At 51.0% G+C, this 23410-nt stretch overlaps 1 protein-coding gene across 10 annotated transcripts in view; it reads left to right on the top strand.

Annotated features, from left to right (window-relative positions):
• CARS2 (cysteinyl-tRNA synthetase 2, mitochondrial) overlaps positions 1 to 22679 on the top strand; it is a 71611-nt gene extending 48932 nt beyond the window's left edge. For 7 of the 10 annotated variants that reach the window (XM_058438068.1, XM_058438067.1, XM_032151329.2 and 4 more), the window contains 7 exons: positions 735 to 802; positions 13137 to 13203; positions 16957 to 17095; positions 18062 to 18185; positions 19669 to 19767; positions 21561 to 21767; positions 22486 to 22679. In XM_058438068.1, the coding sequence (XP_058294051.1) occupies positions 735 to 802; positions 13137 to 13203; positions 16957 to 17095; positions 18062 to 18185; positions 19669 to 19767; positions 21561 to 21767; positions 22486 to 22557 (776 nt within the window). In that variant the 3' untranslated portion in view covers positions 22558 to 22679. The other 3 variants (XR_009213330.1, XM_058438065.1, XM_058438066.1) reach the window with 3 other exon arrangements.
• The last annotated feature ends 731 nt before the right edge of the window (positions 22680 to 23410 follow it).

Here is a 23410-nt window from a genome sequence, read left to right as displayed (position 1 = left end):
CTGGGATTATGGGTGTGAGCCACTGCGTCCGGCCTGGAGCACTCCTATTTGAAGTTGTGTCAGAAAAAGAGGAAGAGAGTCTTCTGTTAGAAACAGAAAGCCGTTCTCTTGGAGATAAGCCTTGTAAAGCTACAGGCCAGGGAGAATTTCAGGGTCAGATTTAGGAGTTCCTTAAATGGGTTTGGTTTTCCTCCTGTCTTTCACATACATAGGGGATGAAATAATGCCCCGGTCATCAAAGTCTGTGAAGACAACTGCAACAGAACCTCTGATTCTCCCACTCAGACACGCACAAGTGCCGCTCTGTTTTCGGACAACGGTCAACAAGCTTCACCGCCAAGTGCCTGATTTGCCAAATGAAAGCTTTGTCGTTTCTTCAGATGCTGTCTGTTAAATCAGTATCTCTGAATTACAGGAGAGGAGAAAACAGATGAAATACTGCTGTCGGTACCATGGTTGCTGGTTCTTGTTTAGCTTCTGAGTCCGCTGGGGCACCCCTTCCATCTGCCCTCAGTGTGGGGCTGGGTGTCCCTGCACCATGGAACAAGGGCAGGTCGTGTCTTCCCGGAAGGCCCAGCACGGGTGAAGATTCGGGGGCAGATTTATACCAACATACACTGGCCTATACATTGGATACGTGCAGGTTCCCATTCGTTTCCTGGGGAGCCATGTGTCCCTGAGGCCAGAGAGTCTCCTCACCCAGCTCAGACTGAATGCTTTTGTTTTTGTTTCAGGGCATTTGCACGTGAAAGGCAAAGAAGAAAAAATGTCCAAATCATTAAAAAACTACATTACTATTAAGGTAACGTGCTTTTTGTACTGAATCTCTGAGGTGCCGGTAGCTTGTGGAACCCGTCTTAAAGGCTTCTGTGTCATTTGAGAACCACGGAATCCCATTCCCAGTGCCCTCTGGCCCCTTTCTTCAGACGAGACCTGCCTCACGTCCCCAGTGCCCTCTGGCCCCTTTCTTCTGACGGGACCTGCCTCACCTCCCTCCCACTTTAAGTGGCTCTCCGCCTAATCGCGCTCCTCAGCTGTGCGCCTCCTGCAGGTTTCCGCAGTCCCTTTCTTGGTGGAGCTTCCCTTTCTCTTTCCGCATTTCAAGGCCGGCGTCTTCTTCCTTGCCTTTTCCTTTTATAGTGGTTGTCTCCCTCTTGGCGCGTCTGCTGACTTCCTTCCCTCCCTCACCCACCGCCTCCTACTAGTGTGGCTTTGGGATTTGTTTGGGTTTTGCTGTTTGCCTTTAATAGGCTCAGAGCTGGCTGGATCCTTAACCAACCTGAAAAATTGCATCGTGCTGTGGTGCTGACACATGGGATGTGAATTTCTGTGTGAATGGAAAACGGGCGCACCCACGGAGGGCTCTGGCTGACAGAGTTTGAACTCCTCCTTTGTCTTCCGGCCTGTCTTCAAAGCCACATTTAATTTAATTGCAAAATAAATGGAGAAGAATAGTATCCAGATCTCACTGCCTAAATAGCAAACCAGTGAAAGCTGTACTTGTCAGATTTAGGATATACCAACAGGGACTGCTGCTCACAAAATAATTTGTATATAGTTTCCTTAAGTAGAATTTTTCCATTTTATCCTAGGCAAAATTTCAAACCTACCGAAAAGTTGAAAGAAACATCGCTATGGCTCCACCCTGGTTCAACAGTTGTGATGATTTTGCTGTATTTGCTGTGTAGGATCTTTTTCCCCTACCCAGCTTAGGTTCTCTCACCAGGGAGCCTAAATTAAATTAGTAAATTAGACTGGCCAAAGACAGATTAACAAGACAAAAACAGAAATGTATTAGAGCGTGCACGGCACACGTGGAGGTGGAGGACAGGATTGCATGACACAGGGGGGCCAGAGCCCGGCCACGGGGTTGCATGACGCAGAGGGGGGCCGGAGCCCGGCCACGGGGCTGCGTGACGCAGAGGGGGGCCGGAGCCCGGCCACGGGGTTGCGTGACGCAGAGGGGGGTCCGAACCCGGCTACGGCGTTGCATGGTGCGGAAGGGGTCGGAGCCCGGCCACTGCAGAGACCTTGCTTTATTGAGCTTGACTTTACCGCACTTCGCAGATGCTGTGTTTTTATAGGTTGAAGGTTTGTGGCAGCCCTGCACCGAGCAAATCTGTTTGCACAATTTTGCCAACAGCATGTTCTCACGTCGTTTCTGTGTATCATATTTGGGTAATTCTTGCATTATTTCAAAGTTTCTCATTATTAAATCTGTTATGGTGATCTGTGGTCAGTGATCTCTGATGTTACTGTTGTAATTGTTTTGGGGCTGCATGAACCACACCCATGGAAGACAGAACTTAGTATGTGTTGTGCATGTCTGACTGCTCCACCAACTATCCATTCCCTTAAATCTGCCCCTCCTTGGGCTCCCCTATTCCCTGAGACACAACAGTATTGAAATTGGGCCAGTTATTGGCCCTACAGTGGCCTCTAAGTGTTCAAGTGAAAGGAAGAGTCACACATCTCTCACTTTCCATCAAAAGCTAGAAATGCTTAAGCTTAATGAGGAGGGTATGTCAAAATCCGAGACAGGCTGAAAGCTAAGCCTCTTGCACCAAATATTTAGCCAAGTTGTGAATGCAAAGGAGAAGTTCTTGAAGGAAATCAAAAGTGCTATTCCAGCGAACACACGAATGATTAGCAAGCAAAACAGGCTTCTTGCTGATAATGGAGAAAGTGTGAGTGAGAAAGTTTGAGTGGTCTGGATAGAGAAGATCAAACCAGCCACAACATTCCTGTAAGCCACAGCCTAATCTGGAACAAGGCCCTAACTTTCTTCAGTTCTATGAAGGCTGAGAGAGATGAGAAAGCTGCAAAGGAAAGTTGGAAGCTAGCTGGGGTTGGTTTGTGAGGTTGAAGGAAAGAAGTCACGTCTATAATATAAAAGTACAAAGTGAAGCAGCAAGTACCGATGGAGAAGCTGCAGCAAGTTATCCAGAAGACCTAGCTAAAATAAGTGATGAAGGTGGCCACACTAAACAGCAGATCTTTCAAATGTAGATGAAACAGCCTTCTGTTGGAAGAAGATGCTGTCTAGGACTTTTGTAGCTAGAAAGAAGTCAATGGCTGGCTTCCGAGCTTCAAAGGACAGGCTGACTGTTGTTAGGGGCTAATGCAGCTGGTGACTTTAAGTTGAAGCCAGCACTCATTGACAATTCAAAAAATCCTAGGGCCCTTGAGAATTATGCTAAGTCGGCTGGGTGCAGTGGCTCATGCTTGTAATCCCAGCACTTTGGGAGGCCCAGGTGGGCAGATCATGAGGTCAGGAGTTCAAGACCAGCCTGGCCAACACAGTGAAACCCCGTCTCTACTAAAAATACAAAAATTAGCTGGGCATGGTGGTGGGCGCCTGTAATCCCAGCTACTTGGGAGGCTGAGGCAGGAGAATCGCTTGAACCCGGGAGGCGGAGGTTGCAGTGAGCCGAGATTGTGCCACTGCACTCCAGCCTGGGTGACAGCTAGACTCCATCTCAAAAAAAAAAAAAAAAAAAGAATTATGCCAAGTGTACTCTCCCTGTGCTGTATACGTGGAATATCAAAGCCTGTATGACAGCACATCCATTTACAGCATGGTTTACTGAATATTTTAAGCCCACTGTTGAGACCTACTGCTCAGAAAAAAGGATTCCTTTCCAAATATTGACAGTGCACCTGGTCATCCAGGAGCTTTGATGGAGACATACAATGAGAATAATATTGTTTTTATGCTGCTAACAGAACATTCTGCAGCCCATTGATCAAGGAATAATTTCAACTTTTAAGTCTTATTATTTAAGAAAAATATTTCATAAGGCTATAGCTACCATAGATAGTGATTCCTCTGATGGAGCTGGGCAAAGTAAATTGGAAACCTTCTGGAAAGGATTCACCATTCTAGATGCCAGTACGAACATGTATGATTGATGGGAATAGGTCAAAATATTAACATTAACAGGAGTTTGAAAGAAGTTAAGTCCAACTCTCATGGTTGACTTTGAGGGGTTCAGGACGTCATTGGAGGAAGTCACTGCATATATGGTGGGAATAGCAAGAGAACTATTGGAATTGGAAATGGATCCTTGAGATGTGACTGAACTGCTGCAACCTCATGATAAAAGTTGAACAAACAAGGAGTTGCTTCTTATGAATGAGCAAAGAAAGTGGTTTCTTGAGATGGAATCTACTGGTGAAGATGCTGTGGACATTGTTGAAATGACAACAAAGGATTTAGACTATTGCATACATTTAGTTGATAAAGCAACGGCAGGGTTTGAGAAGATTGGCTGCAATTTTGAAAGACATTCTGCCGTGGGTAAAATGCTATCAAACACTGGATGCTACAGAGAAATCTGTCATGAAAGGAAGATTCAATTGATGGCACAGACTTCATTATTGTCTTGTTTTAAGAGATTGCCACAGTAACTCAGCCTTCATCAACCACTACCTTGATCAGTCAGCAGCCATAATATTGAATGAAAACCTTCCACCAGCAAAAAGATGACTCACTGAAGGCTCATATGATTGTTAGCATTTTTGTTAGCAATAAAATATTTTTCCATTAAGGTATGTACATTGTTCTTTCAGACATAATGCTATTACATACTTAATAGACTGCAGTATAATAGTGTAAACATAACTTTTACATGCACTGGGAAACCAGAAAATATGTGTGCCTTGCTTTATTGTGATATTCGCTTTATTGTGGTGGTCTGGAACCAGCCCCTCAGTATGTCTGAGGTCTGCCTGTGAACCATGCTAGGCCAAACAAAAAAAAGGAGATTTGGGCTTGAGGAGGGGCAGGCAAGTTTTGGGAGGGTGACTAGGAAAAGTGATAAACAAGGATTGTTGAGTAAAATTTGTTTTGCAGATTGAGCCTCTCTATTGAGAGTTGTTAGGGAGTCCTCACCCTGCTACAGCAGGACACATCTTTTACAACTGGGAGCCTTGTTTACAAGGAAAACTTGCACCCTGTTTTTAGAGCATTTCCTGCATCTGCTTGGTCTCAGTGGTCTTTAGCTCAAAATAATCTGTATGCCAGGGAGGCATATTCAGGGCTGGCAGGCTGTGGTACCCTTCAGGGGCTTTATCTGTGTTTATGGGAGTGGTGAGTGTGTGTGTGCCTGTGCACATTTGTGTGAGCATGTGTGCACATGCACACCTGTATATAATGCTTGTTATTGACCATTAGGAAATACATTGAAGACATCATGACACTTCTCTATTCTGTAACCAACTCGTAAAAATAAGGATGCTTTCCTACATAATCCAAACACCTAAAAAGTTAGCAGTAATTTCTTAATACTATCTAGTCTGTAGTCTGTTTTTCTTTTTTGTTTGTTTGTTTTTTTGTTTGTCTCACTATCACCCAGGCTGGAGTACAGTGGCGTGATCTCAGCTCACTGCAACCTCCACCTCCCAGGTTCAAATGATTCTCCTGCCTCAGGCTCCCGAGTAGCCGGGATTATAGGTGCACACCACCATGCCTGGCTAATTTTTGTTTTGTTTTGTTTAGTAGAGACAGGGTTTCACCATGTCGGCCAGGCTGGTCTCGAACTCCTGACCTCAGGTGATCCACCTGCCTCAGCCTCCCAAAGTGCTGGGATCACAGGCATGAGTCACTGTGCCTGGCCTGTTTTCTCCAGTTATCCCCCAAATATGTTTTATACTTTTATTTTTAAACGAGGAGTTGATCAAGGTTCACGTGTTGCATTTGTCTGTTGTGTCTTTTTAGGTTTTGTTTTTTTTTAATGTGGTTAAAAAAACCACGTAACATAAAAGTTATCGTCTTAACCATACAGTTCAGTAGTGTTAATATGTTCACATTGTTATGCAACAGATCTCTAGAATTTTTTCATCCTGTAACACCAAAACTGTGGACTCATGGAACAACTTCCCATTTCCCCTTTCCCCAAGCCTCGGCAACAACCCTTCTACTTTCTGTTTCCATTTTGGCTGCTCTAGATCTCATGTAAGTGGAATCATATAGTAATTGTCCTTTTGTGACTGGCTTATTTAACTTCATGTCCTCGAGATTCACCTATGCTATATTCCATGTCAAAATTTCCTTCCTTTAGGCTGAATTGTATTTCATTGTTCTTTCTAGGTTTCTAATCTAATCTACAGCAGTTTTTCTACTTTTATTTTTCCTGTGGTGTTGACTTTTTGAAGAGATTGGGCCACTTGTCTTGTTGAACATCCCACATTTCGGATTTGTCTGTTTTGTTGTGTTGTCATTTAGCTTGTTCTTCTATCTCCTGTAGTTCCTTTCACGGGAAGTGAGGGTTAAAGGGTCAGTTTGATCCAGGTAGAAGCTTTTTGGCAGGAATACCTTGTAGTTGATGCTGTGAACTCACAGTGCATTCCCTGGGGGCTGCCGGGTCAGGTTGTCCTACGATTCATGATGGTGAGTTTTACCATTTGTTAAGGAATGACTACCAGATCCCTCTACTGCAGAGTTTATTTTCTTCTTATGAATATTAAGCATCTGAGAGGTGGCATGGTGTGTGGTAATTTGTTTCCTAATAATCTTCCACCCTATGGTTTAGACGCTTCACTTTGACCATGTATTTCAATGGTTATTGCAAAGTCATGGTTGTCTAATTGTTCCCCCTTTTACATTTATTAGTTGGCATTCCTCTTAAAGAAAAGGGTTTTGTCTTTCTTTTTTTTAGTAGACAGAGTCAATGATTTATATTTATTTAGTGTATTGTCAATTCAGTTATTATCTTTTGGGTGTTGAAATCATCCCGAATTTAGCCAGGGAGAGCTCTCTGACTGGCTCCGGTCCCTCAGGGACAGGCTCCTCCGCCTCTGTTGTGCTCCTGCACCTGCCTGCCTTTTGCTTTCCTACCCAGACCTGCCATTTCTCCAAGCAGCCTCCCTGCCTTTAAGAGGAAATGGGATTTTGAAGGCAAGATTTGGGCACTGCAATGTTGATTGCTGCTGGAGTGACATTGCATCTAGGCTTTGTCAGGGGTCAGAGCTAGGGGAGAGGAAGATAAACCTGCACATACAAAATAGATTCCTTATTTGGGTTAATTTTGATATATCCAAATAAAATTTAATATCACAGGGCTTTTTAGTTTCAGCTCTTTATTTTCCTCTCTTACTAAACATCTTATAAGAGCATATCAACTTTTTGTTTTATCTTAAAATACACACAAAATAAATTTTAAAACTTAATACCAATATTACTGTCAAAAGTAAAACTATTGAGTAAAACTTAAGGCTTCTTTTTATTTCTTTTTAAACTAATAGTTTTATTGAAATATAACGCACATACTATATAAGTCACCCTTTTACATTGTACTGCTTACTGATTTGTAGGATATTCACAGTTGTCAAACCATCACCACTATCTAAGAACTTTTTTTTTTTTTTTTTTTTTGAGACAGAGTCTCACTCTGTTGCCCAGGCTGGAGTGCAGTGGCGCAATCTCGGCTCACTGCAAGCTCCGCCTCCCGGGTTCACACCATTCTTCTGCCTCAGCCTCCCGAGTAGCTGGGACTACAGGCGCCCGCCACCACGCCCGACTAATTTTTTGTATTTTTAGTAGAGACGGGATTTCACCGTGTTAGCCAGGATGGTCTCGATCTCCTGACCTTGTGATCTGCCCACCTTGGCCTCCCAAAGTGCAGGGCTTACAGGCGTGAGCCACCGCGCCCGGCCTCTCAGAACGTTTTTATCACCCCAAAAAGAAACACCACATCCATGGGCCGTCACTTCTCACTCCCACCTCCTCCCAGCCCTTGACAGCCACTCATCTACTCTCTGTTTCTGTGATTCACCTATTCTGGACTTAAATTTCTTTTTCTTGTAGACTGCATCCCACTAAAGCTCTGTGGTCTGAACATATACTCGCAGCCTGTGATGATCTCCCTTCATTCACATGAGAGGTTCATTTGTTCTGTTTGTTTCCGGTGTGATGGTCTCTCTCTTCCCCTTTCCAATTTACTTTTTGTTTTGTCTTTTTTGAGAGAGAGTCTTGCTCTGTCACCCAGGCTGTAGTGCATTAGTGTGATCTCAAGTCACTGCAACCTCCGCCTCCCAGGTTCAAGCGATTCTCATGCCTCAGCCTCCCAAGTAGCTGGGATTACAGGCCTACACCACCACACCCAGCTGATTTTTGTATTTTTATTGGAGATGGGGTTTCACCATGTTGGCCAGGCTGGTCTTGAACTCCTGACCTCAGGTCCACCTGCCTCAGCCTCCCAAAGTGCTGGGATTACAGGCATGAGCCACTGTATCCGGTCCCAATTTACTTTTATTTGTCATATCTGTGAAACATTTGCAGGGTTCAGCATTAACACTAAAGAGAGCATGGAGAAGGCTGGCCTGGAGCCTGTCTGCACCCATTCCCTCCCCAGCAGGCACAGTTGTGTTCTCTGTTTTGGATTCGCCTTCCTGTGTTCTGTTATACACGATAGGCCAATACACATAAACCTTTCTCCTCTGTCTCATTGATGAGGCAGTGTCGTATGCGTGCCGCCTTTTCCCTAACAATTTAAGTGAGATTTTAATTTGATTATAGACGTGATGGGTTTAATTGCAGAAAGTTTGAAAACTGCAGACAAGACAGAAGCACACGGTAGAAAAATTCAAAGGAGCTATGGAAAGCAGGCCTCCTGCCCGACCACGTTCGCTGTTGCCCGGCTTCTCTCCTGAAGCAGCGGTTAATTTTCTCGGAGCAGGTGTGTGTGTGCACACATCTCCCTGTAGCGGTGCTTCTCACTTTCTCTTCCTGCACAGTGGTGGAGTTTTGCACTTGCTTGATTACTGTCTTGGCCTCAGCCGGTTTTCTACCATATGGAGTTGGTTCATTCTCTCGAATGGCTGCATAGTCCAGTGTGTGGGTGCAGCTTAATTAATGTAAAGAATCCCCTATTGATGGTCATTTAAATCCTACTGTATTTTCCACTAGGGTATGTGCATTTTAAATTTTCACAGACATTGCCATGTCTGCATAGTTTTTAGCAGCCACTTAGTGGCTCATGGCAGTGAGGCACCGTGATTTTATTTCCCTGTTGTTGGGCTTGTGAGACCTGTACTCTGCAGGCTGCAGTGCTGTGATGAATATCCTTTAGCTAAGTATCTGTGCACATCTAACGATTAGTGACTTGAGAAAAGTGCCTTGAGGTAGAATCGCGCATCAGAAGATACGGGCACATTCAGAATGTTTTGGATACAGCCCCTGGTGATTTTATCGATGAGTATGATTTACATTCCCACTGGCGGTAGATGAAAATGTGTGTTTCCCAGGTCTCTCCAGCATCAAATTAGAATTATAATCAGGTTACCTTGTTTCCTTTTTTTCTTCCTTTCTTTTTTTTTTTTTTTTTTTTTTTGAGAGAGGGTTTCGCTGTCACCCAGGCACCTGGTGCAGTCCTAGCTCACTGCAGCCTGGAACTTGTGGACTCTGGCAAACCTCCCACTTCAGCCTCCTGAGGAGCTGGGACCACAGGCGTGCACTACCACACCTGCTAATTTTGTATTTTTTTGTAGAGACGAAGTCTCACTATGTTGCCCAGGCTGGTCTCAAACTCCTGGGCTTAAGCAATCCTCCTGCCTTAGCCTCACAAAGTGCTGGGATTACAGGTGTGACCCACGGCACCTGGCCCATTTTTCTTGTTAATTTGTGAAGAATGGCAACTAGATTTTAAATTTCCATGCCTTCGTCTATTTGCTGTGTTTACGTATTTACTGGTGATTTTTCATTTATATTTTTGGTAGCTCACACCTCCCCTCAGCCCATAATTCCTTGGAGATGTTAAGTTATTGCCCTACATCTTAAAAATACTTGCCACATTCCTGGTTTCTAGCATAAGACCCTTTTCCCGCCAGTCTTCTTTGTCTTGGAGACCACTGATAGACCTTTATAATAGCTTCGGTGAAAACCCAATGCTTTCTGCGTAATGGAGGCCACAGCCCATGTAGAAGGAGCTCAACCCTGGAGCTCAGATAATGGTTTAAAACCTGCTTTCTAGTTATTGTACCTCTCAAAGCAAGCTAGGGCCTGGCCCAGTAGGGATGCTCTGGTGCCTGCTTCTGCCCAGGGGCTCCAGGGGTGTGTGCAGCGCTGGCATCATAGGAGGTCTCTCGGCAGCTGGCATGTGTACCCAGCAGGCTCCCTGTGAGTGTGCACCCTGTGACCTCACTGGGACTCACATTGCTTGTTACCGTCCTCACCTGAAGGCCGATCCGGTCCTCCGGCCTGGGCTCTGGGAGATTGCTTACCTCCTGGAGAGTTCCAGCATGAGCTTACACCACCGTCGCCACATTTTGCCTCTCAGGTAGCCGTGGCAGGTTGCATGGTGGAACCGGAGTAGTATAGAAACTTGCCGATGCCAGCCGTCACAGAGCAGGAACACGCTAAAAAATTAATGTCCATGAACACCCACAGTATTCGAGAGTTTCACACCATTGTCAGAATACTGTGCAATGAAGAAGTTATATGTTTCCCCTTTAGTCCATGGAAACTCATGCTCTAGAAAGATTAGATTCCAGATTTCTATTAGAACTACTGCTATAGCTCGCTACAGTAGCGCCCGCCCCCGCAAGAGCAGGGAAGACAAGCCCTTAATGTTGTTGGGGTTTCAGAGAACTATTAGATCTGTGAAAACACACTGAGGCTAATTCTGCATGCGTTTACATTCTGAATGAGAGGAAAACCCCTTTGAGAGAAAGCCAGGTGAAATCCTTTTTGGAATGAAGTGGAAAGCGTGGAGCCTGCTTGTGGAGTGGTGTTTTCACACCGAAACGTGGAGGCCTAAATAGGGCGCAACCTGAACTGAAACCAGCAGGACATGGCTGTGTGCGTTCATTGGAACCACAACACCTTGGGTGAGGGAGGGTCTCAAGTGAACCTGCGAGTTGCGAATTAGAGGACCCAGGAATAATATTCCTTCTTTCACAATTTGGGAAGGAGCACGCAGGAGATGGACAGACGGAAATTGAATTCCAGTGTGATTACTGATGATTTACTGTTGGATTGGACAGGGGCTCTTCACACACACGCACGCGCGTGTGCAAACACACACACACACACACACCAGCCCCCCCTCCCCACCCCAGGGCCCTGTGGCAGCCTGGTGAAGTCTGTGGACCCAGCCTTACAATATGCTTTAAATACATAACATAAAATACATAGGATCCCAGAGGCCGTCAGTGATACTGAAGTGGAGGAGCGGGGGCTCTGCCTGACTCAGTGGTTAGCGCAGCGTGGGTGGGGTCTGATGGCTGCCGTCCTCTCGTGTGATTTGTGGCGTGTGATGTCATCCCTGCGGGGTCACCTGTGGCATCTGTGGCCACCGTTCCAGGCTCTGTTCTTCCCGATGTGTTTGCTGCCTGCACTGACCATCGAAGGAAATACCCATTTCAGTGCAAGGCTGGCAGAAATAAACACATAACTGTTTAACCATCCCAGGTCACAGATCTCCCCACCCTCCCACCTTCTCTCTGTGGGCCCCTAGGAGGTCTGTGGACGCCAGGTTGAGCACCCCTGTGTTAGGGCATTGGCCCAGCAGCTTTCGAATTAATGCCACCCCACATGAGAATGCCCCTCACTGCCTCAGGCACAGGCAGACAGGGGTTGGGCTGTGGGGTGGGGGCTGAGCTCCTTCCTGGTGGAAGGCAGACCAGACCCGCTCCGTCCTCTGAAGGGACCGAGCCCCAGAGGCAGGTGGAGCAGTGTCCTCCTCTTTCCAGCTCAGCAGTCCAGGGAGCCCCCTCCTTCCTACCGGGTGGGCGAGGCTGCTGCAGCCTGCAGCAGGGACAGCCCCTTCTACCCCAGGACGCTCTTCAGTTGCGTTGTTTTGCTCTCAGTAGGGTTGTTGAGCAGCGTGGCCTTAGACCAGTCTTTGATGCCTTATAAAATACCAGGTGTTCTGGTGCAGTATTTTGAGCTGGACTCCGCCGTTTCCAGCTCACTCTCCCTGGCAGCTCTGTGCTCCCACGGCCACCCTGCGGAGGAAGTGGGTGTCCGAGCTCTGATGAGCGGGTGCAGACTGCGGGTTGGTGTCAGCCCCTGTGCTCTGGGCTTGTGTTGCTTCCCATCAGCCTAGAGAAGAGGGGATTGTGTTTACCCGAGGGAAACGGAAACGCAGTCCTCACTCCAGCAAGATCGGCGACAGCTTCCTGCACAGAGGACAGGCATGGGGTGAGCCAGTTCTGTCTCCTGAGGTGGTGGCAGGAAAGGGTGCTTTGGTCAGAGCCAGCACCATGTGCTGCAGATCCAGGCAAGGAGCCACTCGGGCCCCCCGTCGGAGTGCGTCCCTGGCCAGGGGTGCAGCTGGAGCTCGGCTTGCTTTCTCGGGGCCACGCTGGAAGCCCAAGCTGGGCAGAGCCCTCTTCCTTCTCTCCCCCACTCATCTCATTTCATCTCTTGGGAAAAGTAGCTGCCAGAACTGAACCCTGAGCGCCCCACAGGAGGTTTTGCCGAGGGCTGCGCTGCTTTTGCAGTGCCTGTAAAGACCTCTCCTAAGCTTCTTCATGTAGAAAGCTCCACTTCTTTCTGGACAGACGTGTTCTAAATGATCTATAGGAGGACACTGGTTGGGTTCTGAGTTTTACTTACGTTTAATCAGAGGCAGGGTGGTTTAGTCTTCAAGAGACAGACTTAGCGCATGCTTTAAGCCCAGTGTTTATGAGAACTGTGCCACCAAATAGGATGAGTGAGGCTGTCGCCCCTTGGCTGGGCTGAGCCGGAGGTCATCCAGGTCTGACGTTAACCGCAAGCTTCTCCTGGGGGCCCGCAGGCAGCCAGAGCTGGTGTGCCTCCCGCCACCTACCTGGTCTCTTCCTGAGCACAGCATCCCTCCATGCTGTCTGTCCCACGTCCCTGTCATGTAGAAGGAGAGCCCAGGCTGAGCACAGGACACACCCCTCCTGGAGCAGGTGCGGATTCTCAGGGCAAACCGGCTTTCTCTTCTTGCTCTTTCCACAAATACTGAGATCGAACATGGAAAGTTCAGTGAGTGAGGAAATCACCAGGAAGCAGGTGGTAATTGTGAGTTTGGAGGGCTCACTTTGATCAAGATTCCAGATTTCTTGATAGGTAGAGAGTACTCATGTAGTTGTAGTAAATAACATTCTCTGAACAGTGCGAAGTGTAAAAGCAAAGCCTCGTGACTGCCTGTCTCTCGCTTTACCAGGACTTTCTGAAGACCTTTTCCCCGGATACCTTCCGGTTCTTCTGCCTGCAGAGCAGCTACCGCTCAGGTGAGCCGAGCACGCGTGGAGTGGACTCCTCCCCAGCTCGGAGACAGTCATTCTGACAGGACTGAGAACAGCAAAATGCAGGCCAGAGAATAAGCAGAACCTTGTGAGTGAGGCTGCTGTGCGCCTTATGGTTCGGGTTGAGAGTGAACCCAGAGGACGAGGGATCCCAGCGCCGGTCCAGGCTCAGCCCGTAGTGGATGTGGGCTTCTTCGTCAAGCTGGAGTCCTCTCCACTCTCTTCTCTGTGGGTCTGGACAAGTCGTGAACCCGCAGCACCTCGGCTTCCTGCTGTGTGAACTGGGAGATTGGAAGGGGCCAGCCTGGCACGGCCCCTGCACATGGGAGCCCTCAAACGTGACCCTGCCTGTCCTGCCCAGGGATAGCACTTCCCCGAACAGTGTGTAGCAGAGCGAGGTCTCCTGGATGGGTGATGACGGTTCCTGCCGTGCTGCACAATTGCCTGCTGCCCCGGGCTAGGCTCTTGGCCAGGAGTTGTCTAGCACTGGCCTGGCATGGTGGCTCACGTGTATGATCCCAGCACTTTGGGAGGCCGAGGCTGGCAGATGTTTTGAGTCCACGAGTTTGAGACCCACCTGGGCAACATAGTGAGATCTTATCTCTACAAAAAATACAAAAGGCCTGGCACAATGGCTCACGCCTGTAATCTGAACACTTTGGGAGGCTGAGGCAGGTGGATCACTTGAGGTCAGGAGTTCGAGACCAGTTTGGCCAACATGGTGAAACCCCGTCTCTCCTAAAAATACAAAAATTAGCCAGGCATGGCGATGTGTGCCTATAATCCCAGCTACTCAGGAGGGTGAGGCAGGAGAATCGCTTGAACCCGGGAGGCAGAGGCTGCAGTGAGCCATGATCATGCCACTGTTCTCTAGCCTGGGCGGCTGAGCAAGACTCCATCTGAAAAAAATACAAAAAATTGGCTTGGTGGCATGCACCTGTAATCTCAGCTACTCGGGAGGCTGAGGCAGGAGAATCACTTCAACCCAGGAGGCGGAGGTGCAGTGAGCCGAGATCGCACCACTGCACTCCAGCCTGGGTAACAGAGCAAGAACCTGTCTCAAAAAAAAAAAAAAAAAAAAAAAGTTGTTATCCAGAGCTGCATCCCTGGTGGCGAGTGAGGGCTGGGGACAGTGGTACTGCCTTGCCTGGCTTGACCACCTAACTGGCAATAAGGTCCCAGTGTATGGCTAGTGCTGCAGGAGCAGGGCCAGTGTCCTCTGGAGATGGTGACAGTTCCTTCCTGGTGAGCGAGGGTTGCTGTCCTTCTGGCCTCTGGTGTCCCCTCTGCTCCGTTGACACTGCTGAGGCCCTGGGCCGCTGCTGTTGTCATGCCACCTCCCTCTCCCCCTTTTTGTCCCTCCTATGTAGCTCTCTTGCTCCAAATTGATGATTTCACCTTTTTAATGAAGACGATGGGGGTGGGGACATGCAGCCGAAACATAGTTTATTCTCATTCCCCCATGGGGTGAATCTATCTGGCCAGCACACTTTATGTCACACACAAAGCTTTGGTGGGTTTGGGTGAGCCCCTGGGCTGGTCCCATGCATCTGCCTCCCCTGTGCTGTGCCTGCAGAATTTTACCCGGGCTGTGGCCTGGCACAGGCCCCACCCAGCCTGCGGCTCTGTCAGCTTGAGTGGGGCACACAGACATTTGCACCTTTGACCACCAAAAGGGTACCTTGGGCCATGTCTTTATCCTGGCTCTGATGCCACGTTGTTGGCTTTCTACTGCAAACTCAGATTTTCTGAGACGTGGTCTGAACCTCTCCCCTGGGTGGAACTGCAGTGCATCGGCCCAGAGGACCTGCGCTCACAGGTGCACGAGCTTGAGAAGGAAGTGTTGCCAGCCTCGTGCTCACCTGGCCTCGTGCAGCGTCTGCGTGTGGTGTGCACTTATGCGCGATGAAAACAGCCCAGCCATGCTGTGAGAGGAAGAGTCAGGGAGGCCAATGGGCTGGAGAAACTGTTTCCGCCTGGCTCCGTGTTGCTGGAAACGGGCAGAGGCGGCGGCGATGAATCCCGTGTGCAGGCGCAGAGCTCTCTCCCCGGCTCGTGGCTGGGGGCTGTGGTCCTTTCAAAGCTGTTCCCTGCGGATCCCTTCCCAGGGGCTCTTTGCCCTCGGAGGCTCCTGCCCCGCTTCTCACAGATTGTGGCAGGATTAGGGGCAGCACCTTGTATGACTGTCCTAATTGTGTGCAGTTCTTTTTGAGCTTTGAATACAAAGTTTGGTCTGAAAAGAGGCTTTCTCAAGCCTGGGCAGCTCTTTCAGGAACACATTCCCAGTGGGAATTTTGGGTGGGATTCAGGAGGCACCGATCTGCCGGTGAGGGATTTCTAGGAACACGAGGTTAGTCAGGATGTGGATCCCCACAGTGGACACGACTGCCCCACCCCCCCGAGGTCGGAGGTGGCCATGAGGAGCTGGGCCGTCACTTGCTGTCTGAGCTTCCCTCCACGAATGGTGTGGGAGTTCAGGACCTTCCCAGACATGCTTTCTTCACCTTTGGGAAGACGGAGGGTGACGGTGGCGGCATCCCGTGCAGTCTGTGCTGCGCTGACATTTTGGAGAAGCGTCTCCCATCTGTAGAGCAGAATCCTCATTGGAGAAATGCAGCTGTCCTTGACCTTGAGGCAGAGGGCGTCTCCATGCTGGGCATCTGTCTGCCCCTCCCCATCTGGATGCCTCTTGCTGTGTCATTAATGGTAATCTTATTCTAACAGCCTCCCATGCATCAACTCTATCAGTCCCCGAATATTATCTTTGTTTTAAATTTTGTCAGATCACTTTGTGGGTTTCTGGCTTTTTCTCTTTTCTATCAGGCTATTCAAAGCAAAAACTGAAAGTGAATTTGGAAAAAAAGGACAAATGTTAAGTAAGATATTAGACAACCCTGGGGGAGGTTTTCACTGTGTTGCTTCCAGCTTGAAGCCATGTCTGATTTTGGAATTCTCGTCTTGAAGTCAGGACTTGTAGGCATGTTGGGATGTAATTTTCAGCATATGTGTCCAGATAGGCTCTTTTTATTCTCGTGGTTTTCAAAGAGCTGTTTGAAGCAGCACTCCTCAAAAGCATGGACTATGGACTCAGCCTGGGAAACAGAGTAGGCACGAGAAGGTTCTAGAAATGTGTGGCTGGCTCTGCTGATATCCAAGGATATGTGATCACTGCAAAGCGATTCACTCCTGTTGTCTTACCCATCAGAATGCAGTAGACTAGAAACCACAAGAAATGAACAGATGTAAACAGAAACTGCCCCCTCATCCAGGTGGCCTAAGAAACACCCACAGACTCTAAAGCCAGGTCTGGGGACCGCTCCTCCCTCCTCCTTTGGGCTGTCCCATCACACACGGGCACTTTCCCCGGGGGCGCCTTCCCTAGAGGTGCTTCTGACCCCAGGGCGGGGCTCCTCTTTCCAGAGCCAGCCGTTCATCCGCACCTCCATCCATCCATCCGTGGAAATGCACCTCCTGGCTGGCAGCACTGGGAGCATGTCTCCACTGCCACCGTCTTCTCCCAGGGCGGGTGACACTGAGCTGGGACAGACCCTGTGGTCTGTGTCCAGTGGGCCTAGGGACTCGCGGTCACTGGAGGGCAGTGAGGGCCATATGTCCCTCTCTCTGTGTGGTCCATGGGTGGCGGTGCCCTCAGAGAACACTGTGGTTCTGCTGGACCAGGGCAGGGGCAGGGGCACAGCATGGTGGGCACCGCCTCAGTGACCATCTCTTCCTCCTCAGCCATCAACTACAGCGACAGTGCCATGCTCCAAGCTCAGCAGCTGCTCCTGGGCCTGGGCTCTTTCCTGGAGGACGCACGTGCCTACATGAAGGGGCAGCTGGCCTGCGGCTCCGTCAGGGAAGCCATACTGTGGGAGAGGTAAGAGGCCCGCCTACCACCCGGCCTGGCGCCCCTCCTGCGGCCTGCCGGGTGCTGCTGGTGGGCTCCTGAAGGGGAAGAGGGGCCCCCAGGAGACAGGGCGCTGGACAGGAGGTTTGGGGTCAGGGACTTCCCAGAGAGGCCCCAGGAGACAGGGTGCTGGGCAGGAGGTGCAGGTGTGGGGTCAGCAGCTCCCCAGAGGCCACAGGAGACTGGGTGCTGGACAGGAGGTGTGGGGTCAGGGGCTCCCGAGACGTCCCAGGGAGACAGGGCGCTGGGCAGGAAGTGTGCCTGGGGCCCTCGGGCTCTGAGCCCCCTGCTCAGAGTGGCTTTGGGCTCGGGTTCCCTGTGTGAGGAGCGGAGCTGCTCGTCCCTCCCGGTCCTGGCCATGAGGAGCCAAAAGCTATAAAACACACAGGCCTGGGCCCACAGCATCGCCTCCACTCGCCACCCACGGGTGTCCTGGGCAGTGCTGCACATTCATCCCGGCGTGCAGAGTCTTCTGGATGGTCTTGGTGACAACCCACCCCTGCCGCTTCAGCAGGGTAGGCAGCCAGTGGCCACGGGAAGCTGAGATCCAGGAGCCCCAGGCTGGGCCTCCCCAACCTCTCTTTGTGAGTGGTCGGCCGTGTCGTCTCTCCCCCAGCGAGTCTTCCTTGCCAGTCCCCTCAATATCTATTGATTTTTAAAACCATCATGAAAATGCCCACGTGTGTCTTGTGTGTTAAAATACAAGCGTCACAGGTGACCTCTGCTCTGGGACTTTTTCTTGGGGTAACATGACAGTTTGCAGTTGATGTTACATAATTTTCTGCTACTCAGGAACTCAAGTCTTTGGGAATATGACCTAGAGAGAGTCCCCAAATTAGAGCCCCCAGCGTCTGTCCCTGGGGAAGGACTGGCGTGGGGGCCTCCGGGGGAGAGTGGAGCCCCGTCTGCTGCGACTGTTCTCTCCTCTTCCCTCAGGCTCTCCAGCACCAAGAGGGCCGTGAAGGCGGCCTTGGCAGATGACTTTGACACGCCCAGGGTGATTGATGCCATCCTGGACCTTGCACACCATGGGAACGGACAGCTCAGGGCGGCCCCGAAGGTAGCTCAACGAGCAGGTGGCCTCGCGGTCCTGCTGCTAGGGGCATGGGTCGGGTCCTCCAGTGGGTTTTTCTCATGTCAGCTGGGTGGGATCTCTGCTGATTTCGCCTCCTGCAGCTTCTGTGGAGGAACTCATGGAACCCGAGTCTGCCGCTGACACACGGGATGGCACCCAGCCTGGGGCTTGACCCTCCCGGGCCTCAGGGCCACCTGGAGAACAAGCTCTCGGGAGCCCCTGAGACTACAAAATTCTGTGTGCTTGATCCTCAGGGGACACATCTCATGTCCCCACTGCATTCATGGCACTTTCCCAGAGAGCTTTTGTGGGGAACTTTTTAAGGAAAGATCCAATTACCCCAATGCACTGTTACGCAGTCTGCACCCCGGTGTGATGACCACACCAAGCACCCAGGGGTCTGAGCCTGGACCCGTGGGTCACTGAAAGTGTTCGGGGGGTGGGACAAAGACCGTGGAGGCGGCGGCAGACTTTGGTTCCTGCACTTCTGAGGGTCTCCCTGCCAGGCCCTGGGAGGCGCTGTGTCAGGAGCCCTCTGACCTTTCATGACCCGGGAAGCCGAGGCTGTTCGTGCGTCTCCCACCTCTGGAAACACCTGTGGGTTCTGGCCACGTGCTCTGTTAGTTGAGCATCTCTGTGGAGGTCTCCATCCCTGGCTGCGTGCAGTGTTGGGTTTCAGAGCACCAGCAGGTGGGGCAGGGTGCCATGTGCCTGTGCCGGGTGCCTTCGGTCCAAATACCGCAGACGTGTAGGGCTCGCCTCTGAGGGAAGCGGGCATTCGAGTCACAGCCGGGTGCAGGAACAGGCTGCCCCGCACTGAAGGCAGCCAGGCCGGGCTGGGGCAGCTCCAGCAGCCAGGCTGCTCCTGCACGGGAGCCCCTCCTCCTCAGCCCGTCCGCAGCCTCCTGCCTTCACTGCAGCTGCTGCTGGCACTACCAGGTTGGCCCAGCTCTAGGGCAACAGGGGCCTCTTGTGGCAAGGGGCAGGGACAAGTAAAGAGGCTGGCTTTTGTCCTGCGCTTTTCCTTCCCAACCTTTGCAATTCTGGGGCACCTGCAAACTAAGGCTAGTGTCACACAAGGGTCTCTGTGCTTGGTGACTGATGTGAGCCCCGTGCCAGGATTTCCTCGTTTTCTGAGAAACCCAGCCCAGTGCCCACTCAGCCTCCACCTACCATGCGCCACCTGCCATACTCCATGGTCATGCTTCACCCGCAAAGCCTGATGAGCTAGTCACCACCCACATGACTGATGGGTAAACTGAGGCACAAGAGATTCCTTATGCACCTATAGTTGTATGGTCTGCAGTGAGGCAGCCGATGCCAGAGCTGTGTCCTCCCTCCATAGAAGCCAGGAGAAAGGCCAGACTGAAGTGACCTGCTGAAGCCTTTCTCTTTTGACATTGAATTCCGTTTGCCCACTGCCATCAGGACTGCTTTTAAGGAGCTTCCGCGGCATCATCTCTTACAGGAACCTGGAGGGCCGAGAAGTCCTGCTGTGTTTGGTGCCATCATCTCTTACTTTGAACAGTTTTTTGAAACTGTTGGAATTTCTCTGGCAAATCAACGGGTAGGTCCTATTATTTTAAATGCTTAATTCTGGAATTTTCTCCATACTGGGACGATAACCTTTACCCTTTTAACTTGGAATAGATCATTATGATGCCACACTAATGTATTTACCTGTTTAAAAACATGTTACTTTCCTGGAAAAATAAACACACTCAGAGCCAATACTTATTAATTGGAATTGCACAATTCTACTTCTGCAGTTGGCAAACTCTCGTGCGCAGAACCAGAGATGAGTCCATCTCGGCAACAGAGTGTCGCCAGCTCTGCACACACGTTTATGTTGAAAGACTCTCAGAATGTGCAGAAGTCACAGGCACAGTAAGAGAACATTTTTTCCTGACCCATTTGAGGGCAAGTTGGCGGCCTGAGCCCCCTTGCCTGGCGCATGTTTCGTACGGACAGGACAGGCTCCCCGACAGGCACGAGTCACACCTGCACCTTCCCGGCAAGGCTCACCCTGGCTGCGCAGTGAAGGTGGACGCTGCCAGGCTTCTCATCCCTCCTCTTCCTTTGTAACTCAAGAGCATTTTTGCAAGGAGACTTGGATCCTATGAAAATACCCCCTTCCTTACCAGGCTCACCTGGAACTCCTTTATTGTATCAATACGGATTTGAGGTTTCCTGCCTTATTCTCAAAGTCCCCCACCATCACTTTGTATGAGTATGTGGCTGACAGAGGCCCCTTGGAGCTGGTGCTGTGTCCTGAACATCCCTGTCATTCTTTGGACACCCTTGTAGAATTCTCAGCACAAGGCGCTCTGGCTCTTTTGGGGTGTGGCTCAGCTGCTGCTGCCTGGACGGGGGCTACCACTCTAGACCAGCTGCCCGGCACCCCGGGGGTCCCACTGCTTGGGACTGAGGCCCGAGCAGGTGTGCTGGAGGCCTGGCTCTCAACAGAGAACTATAGTGTCTTTTCCAAGTTTGGCTCATTTGTATACCTGTTGATCACCTGGTAGACTTACTTCCCCCTTTCCGGCAGCCCAGCGTCTATTGCCAATCACATAAAAGTCTACTGGTGTGAGATGACCAAGTTTTTGCAATGTACATGTTCATTTTTAGGGGCGGCTTTCCAGAGTCTGTTTTGAGTAAGAAAAGTGGGATCTGGCCAAGCTGGGCCTAGCCCTTGTCAAAGATGCCTCATTCACCTTCTTCCAGCCGCAAGGGCCAGTGTCGGGGCCCACTCTGGGCTCTTACTTTTGTAATAACAAAAATTGTCTTTTATCGTGGAAGCAATAACTGAGGGGTGCATGAGGCTTAAGTAGTTTGACACCAAGGTAAAATGTTGTGTTTATTTTACACACATGAATTCAACAAATAGGAACAGCTGCCCCTTCCACACTGCCCCAGGATCTGTTCTCAGTGGGAGGACAGCACGAGGCCTTCTGCGCAAATCCCGTCCGCAGCACCTGAAGCTGTGTATCTCAGACCATTTGCCGAAACGTGTGTGCCAGCGCTCAGTCGCTGCCTCCCAGCCTCATCCTCAGGTTGCTCCTGATACCTCGGCCACAGTTGTGTGGCGTCTGGAACCCAGGGAGCGCTTGTGTTCAGGGCGGGGCGGCGTGCGGCCCCAGCCCTTCCTTCTAACTCCCGAGTGAGCGTCACTCAGCCTTGCTTGGATGACAGAAGCTCAGAGTTGAGAGTGGAGACTTGCCCAGGGCCCAGCCTTGCCGGCTGTACCCATCCCTGCCAGACCCAGAAAGAGGCCCAGGGAATCAGGGAAGCCCAGGGCTGGGTGGGGAGCGGGGGCATCCACAGTCTGCAGGGGATGTAACCGTGCCCTGCTGGCTTCAGTGCGTTTCAGGAGACGGCAGCGAGGCCACCTTGCATGGTGTGGTGGACGAGCTGGTGCGGTTCCGGCAGGAGGTCCGGCAGTTTGCACTGGCCATGCCCGAGGCCACGGGGGACGCCCGGCGGCAGCAGCTCCTAGAGAGGCAGCCCTTGCTGGAGGCATGCGACACCCTGCGCCGGGGCCTGACTGCCCACGGCATCAACATCAAGGTGAGTGCCGCACCCAGGTCAGGGACATCACCCCAGGAGCCGGGTGGGTCAACAGGTAGGTGTCACACAGACATGGGGCTGTCAGAGACCCAGACATCCCCCATGACCATGCTTTTTTTTTGAGACGGAGTCTCACTCTTGTTACCCAGGCTGGAGTGCAATGGCACGATCTTGGCTCACCACAACCTCTGCCTCCCAGGTTCAAGCGATTCTCCTGCCTCAGCCTCCTGAGTAGCTGGGATTACAGGCATGCACTCCCACGCTCGGCTAATTTTTTATTTTTAGTAGAGACGGGTTTTCTCCATGTGGGTCAGGCTGGTCTCAAACTCCCGACCTCAGGTGATCCTCCTGCCTCAGCCTCCCAAAGTGCTGGGATTACAGGCGTGAGCCACCGCACCCGGCCCATGCTTCTTTCTGAGTAGAGAAACCCACCCCCATGAAAAATGAGGTGGGAGGGCCGTGAGGGAGGGGCCAAGCTGGCTGGAGAGGACGCTGAGCACAGGGATGTGGGTCCTGCTCAGCCCCCGCCACCTCCTGCAGGTGCCGTGCAGCTCCTGGCCTTCTGCTGGAGGCAGTGGGGCCCTTTCTAAGCGCCCAACAAGCTTTTCAGGACAGGCCAGTGAGGGAACAGGCACCCTGAACCTGATTACGCCCATCAGGCCCCTGTGCCACGTGATGTGGTGTCTGCTCAGAGTTGGACCTCACTCTTCTTCTCCAGGACAGAAGCAGTACAACATCCACGTGGGAGCTGCTGGATCAAAGGACAAAAGACCAAAAATCAGCGGGCTGAGGATGGAGCACAGCCATGAACCTGCTCACAAGACACACCCATGCTCCTCAGGGTCAAGGCTTTATGTTAAAGCTTCCTGTCGGGGCTGCTAGGTCAGCATTAAAGTAAGGCAACCAACAGTGTCCCACTGGCGTCTGTTAGTAACTGAGCCTGAACACTCACTGCGTTCTGTGGCTACAGACTCACCGTCGATTGAAGTGGTGTCAGACATTCAGTAGCATCCAGCAGCACATGTGCCTGTGCGTGAGATCTGCTGGCCCTGTGCCCAGGGAACAGACAACACAGGAACAGAAGAGCAGGGACCCAGGGAGGCAGCAGGACGCAGCCTGTTTCCTCCTGAGGGCGGGGCTGGGGATGGGTGAGGTGGGTGGGCCACGCAGCAGCACAGTCTGAAGCAGAGGGGGGACACCAGGCAATGCTAACCCTGGGACACCCTCCCCCAGCAAGAACACAATCTTATGTTTTTTCTCTGGTTACAAAAGTAACGTATTCACCATAGAAAAAATGCAGCTGAGAACCCGTCTGCAGTCCCGCTGCAGTTAACATCCTGACAGCCGCAGGCCACCTTGGTGGTCGTGGTTTGTGCAGAGCAGTGATGGGGCCGAGCTGGGCCTGGGAAAGGTTGGTTCTGGAGAAGTCAGGGCGGCCAGGCTGAAAGCCAGCTGGCGAGCTGTGACAGACAGGATTCCTGAGCGAGCGGTGGCGGCCAGCGCACGGCAGGCTGCCTAGGCTACAGGACGGTGCCTCCTGAAGCACCTGCCTTGCTCCTGATCTCGCCTTTCTGTGGTAAGCCCAGCGCCACAGTTGTCAGTGACTCAGCAGGGTGACCCCTCTCCACTCTTCCCGCTCGCAG

The sequence above is a fragment of the Hylobates moloch genome, unplaced genomic scaffold, assembly GCF_009828535.3.
Source record: "Hylobates moloch isolate HMO894 unplaced genomic scaffold, HMol_V3 SCAFFOLD_4, whole genome shotgun sequence".
Taxonomy (NCBI): domain Eukaryota; kingdom Metazoa; phylum Chordata; class Mammalia; order Primates; family Hylobatidae; genus Hylobates; species Hylobates moloch.
The sequence above is the reverse complement of the archived record's forward strand: the minus strand, read 5'-3'. Positions and strand labels throughout refer to the sequence as shown.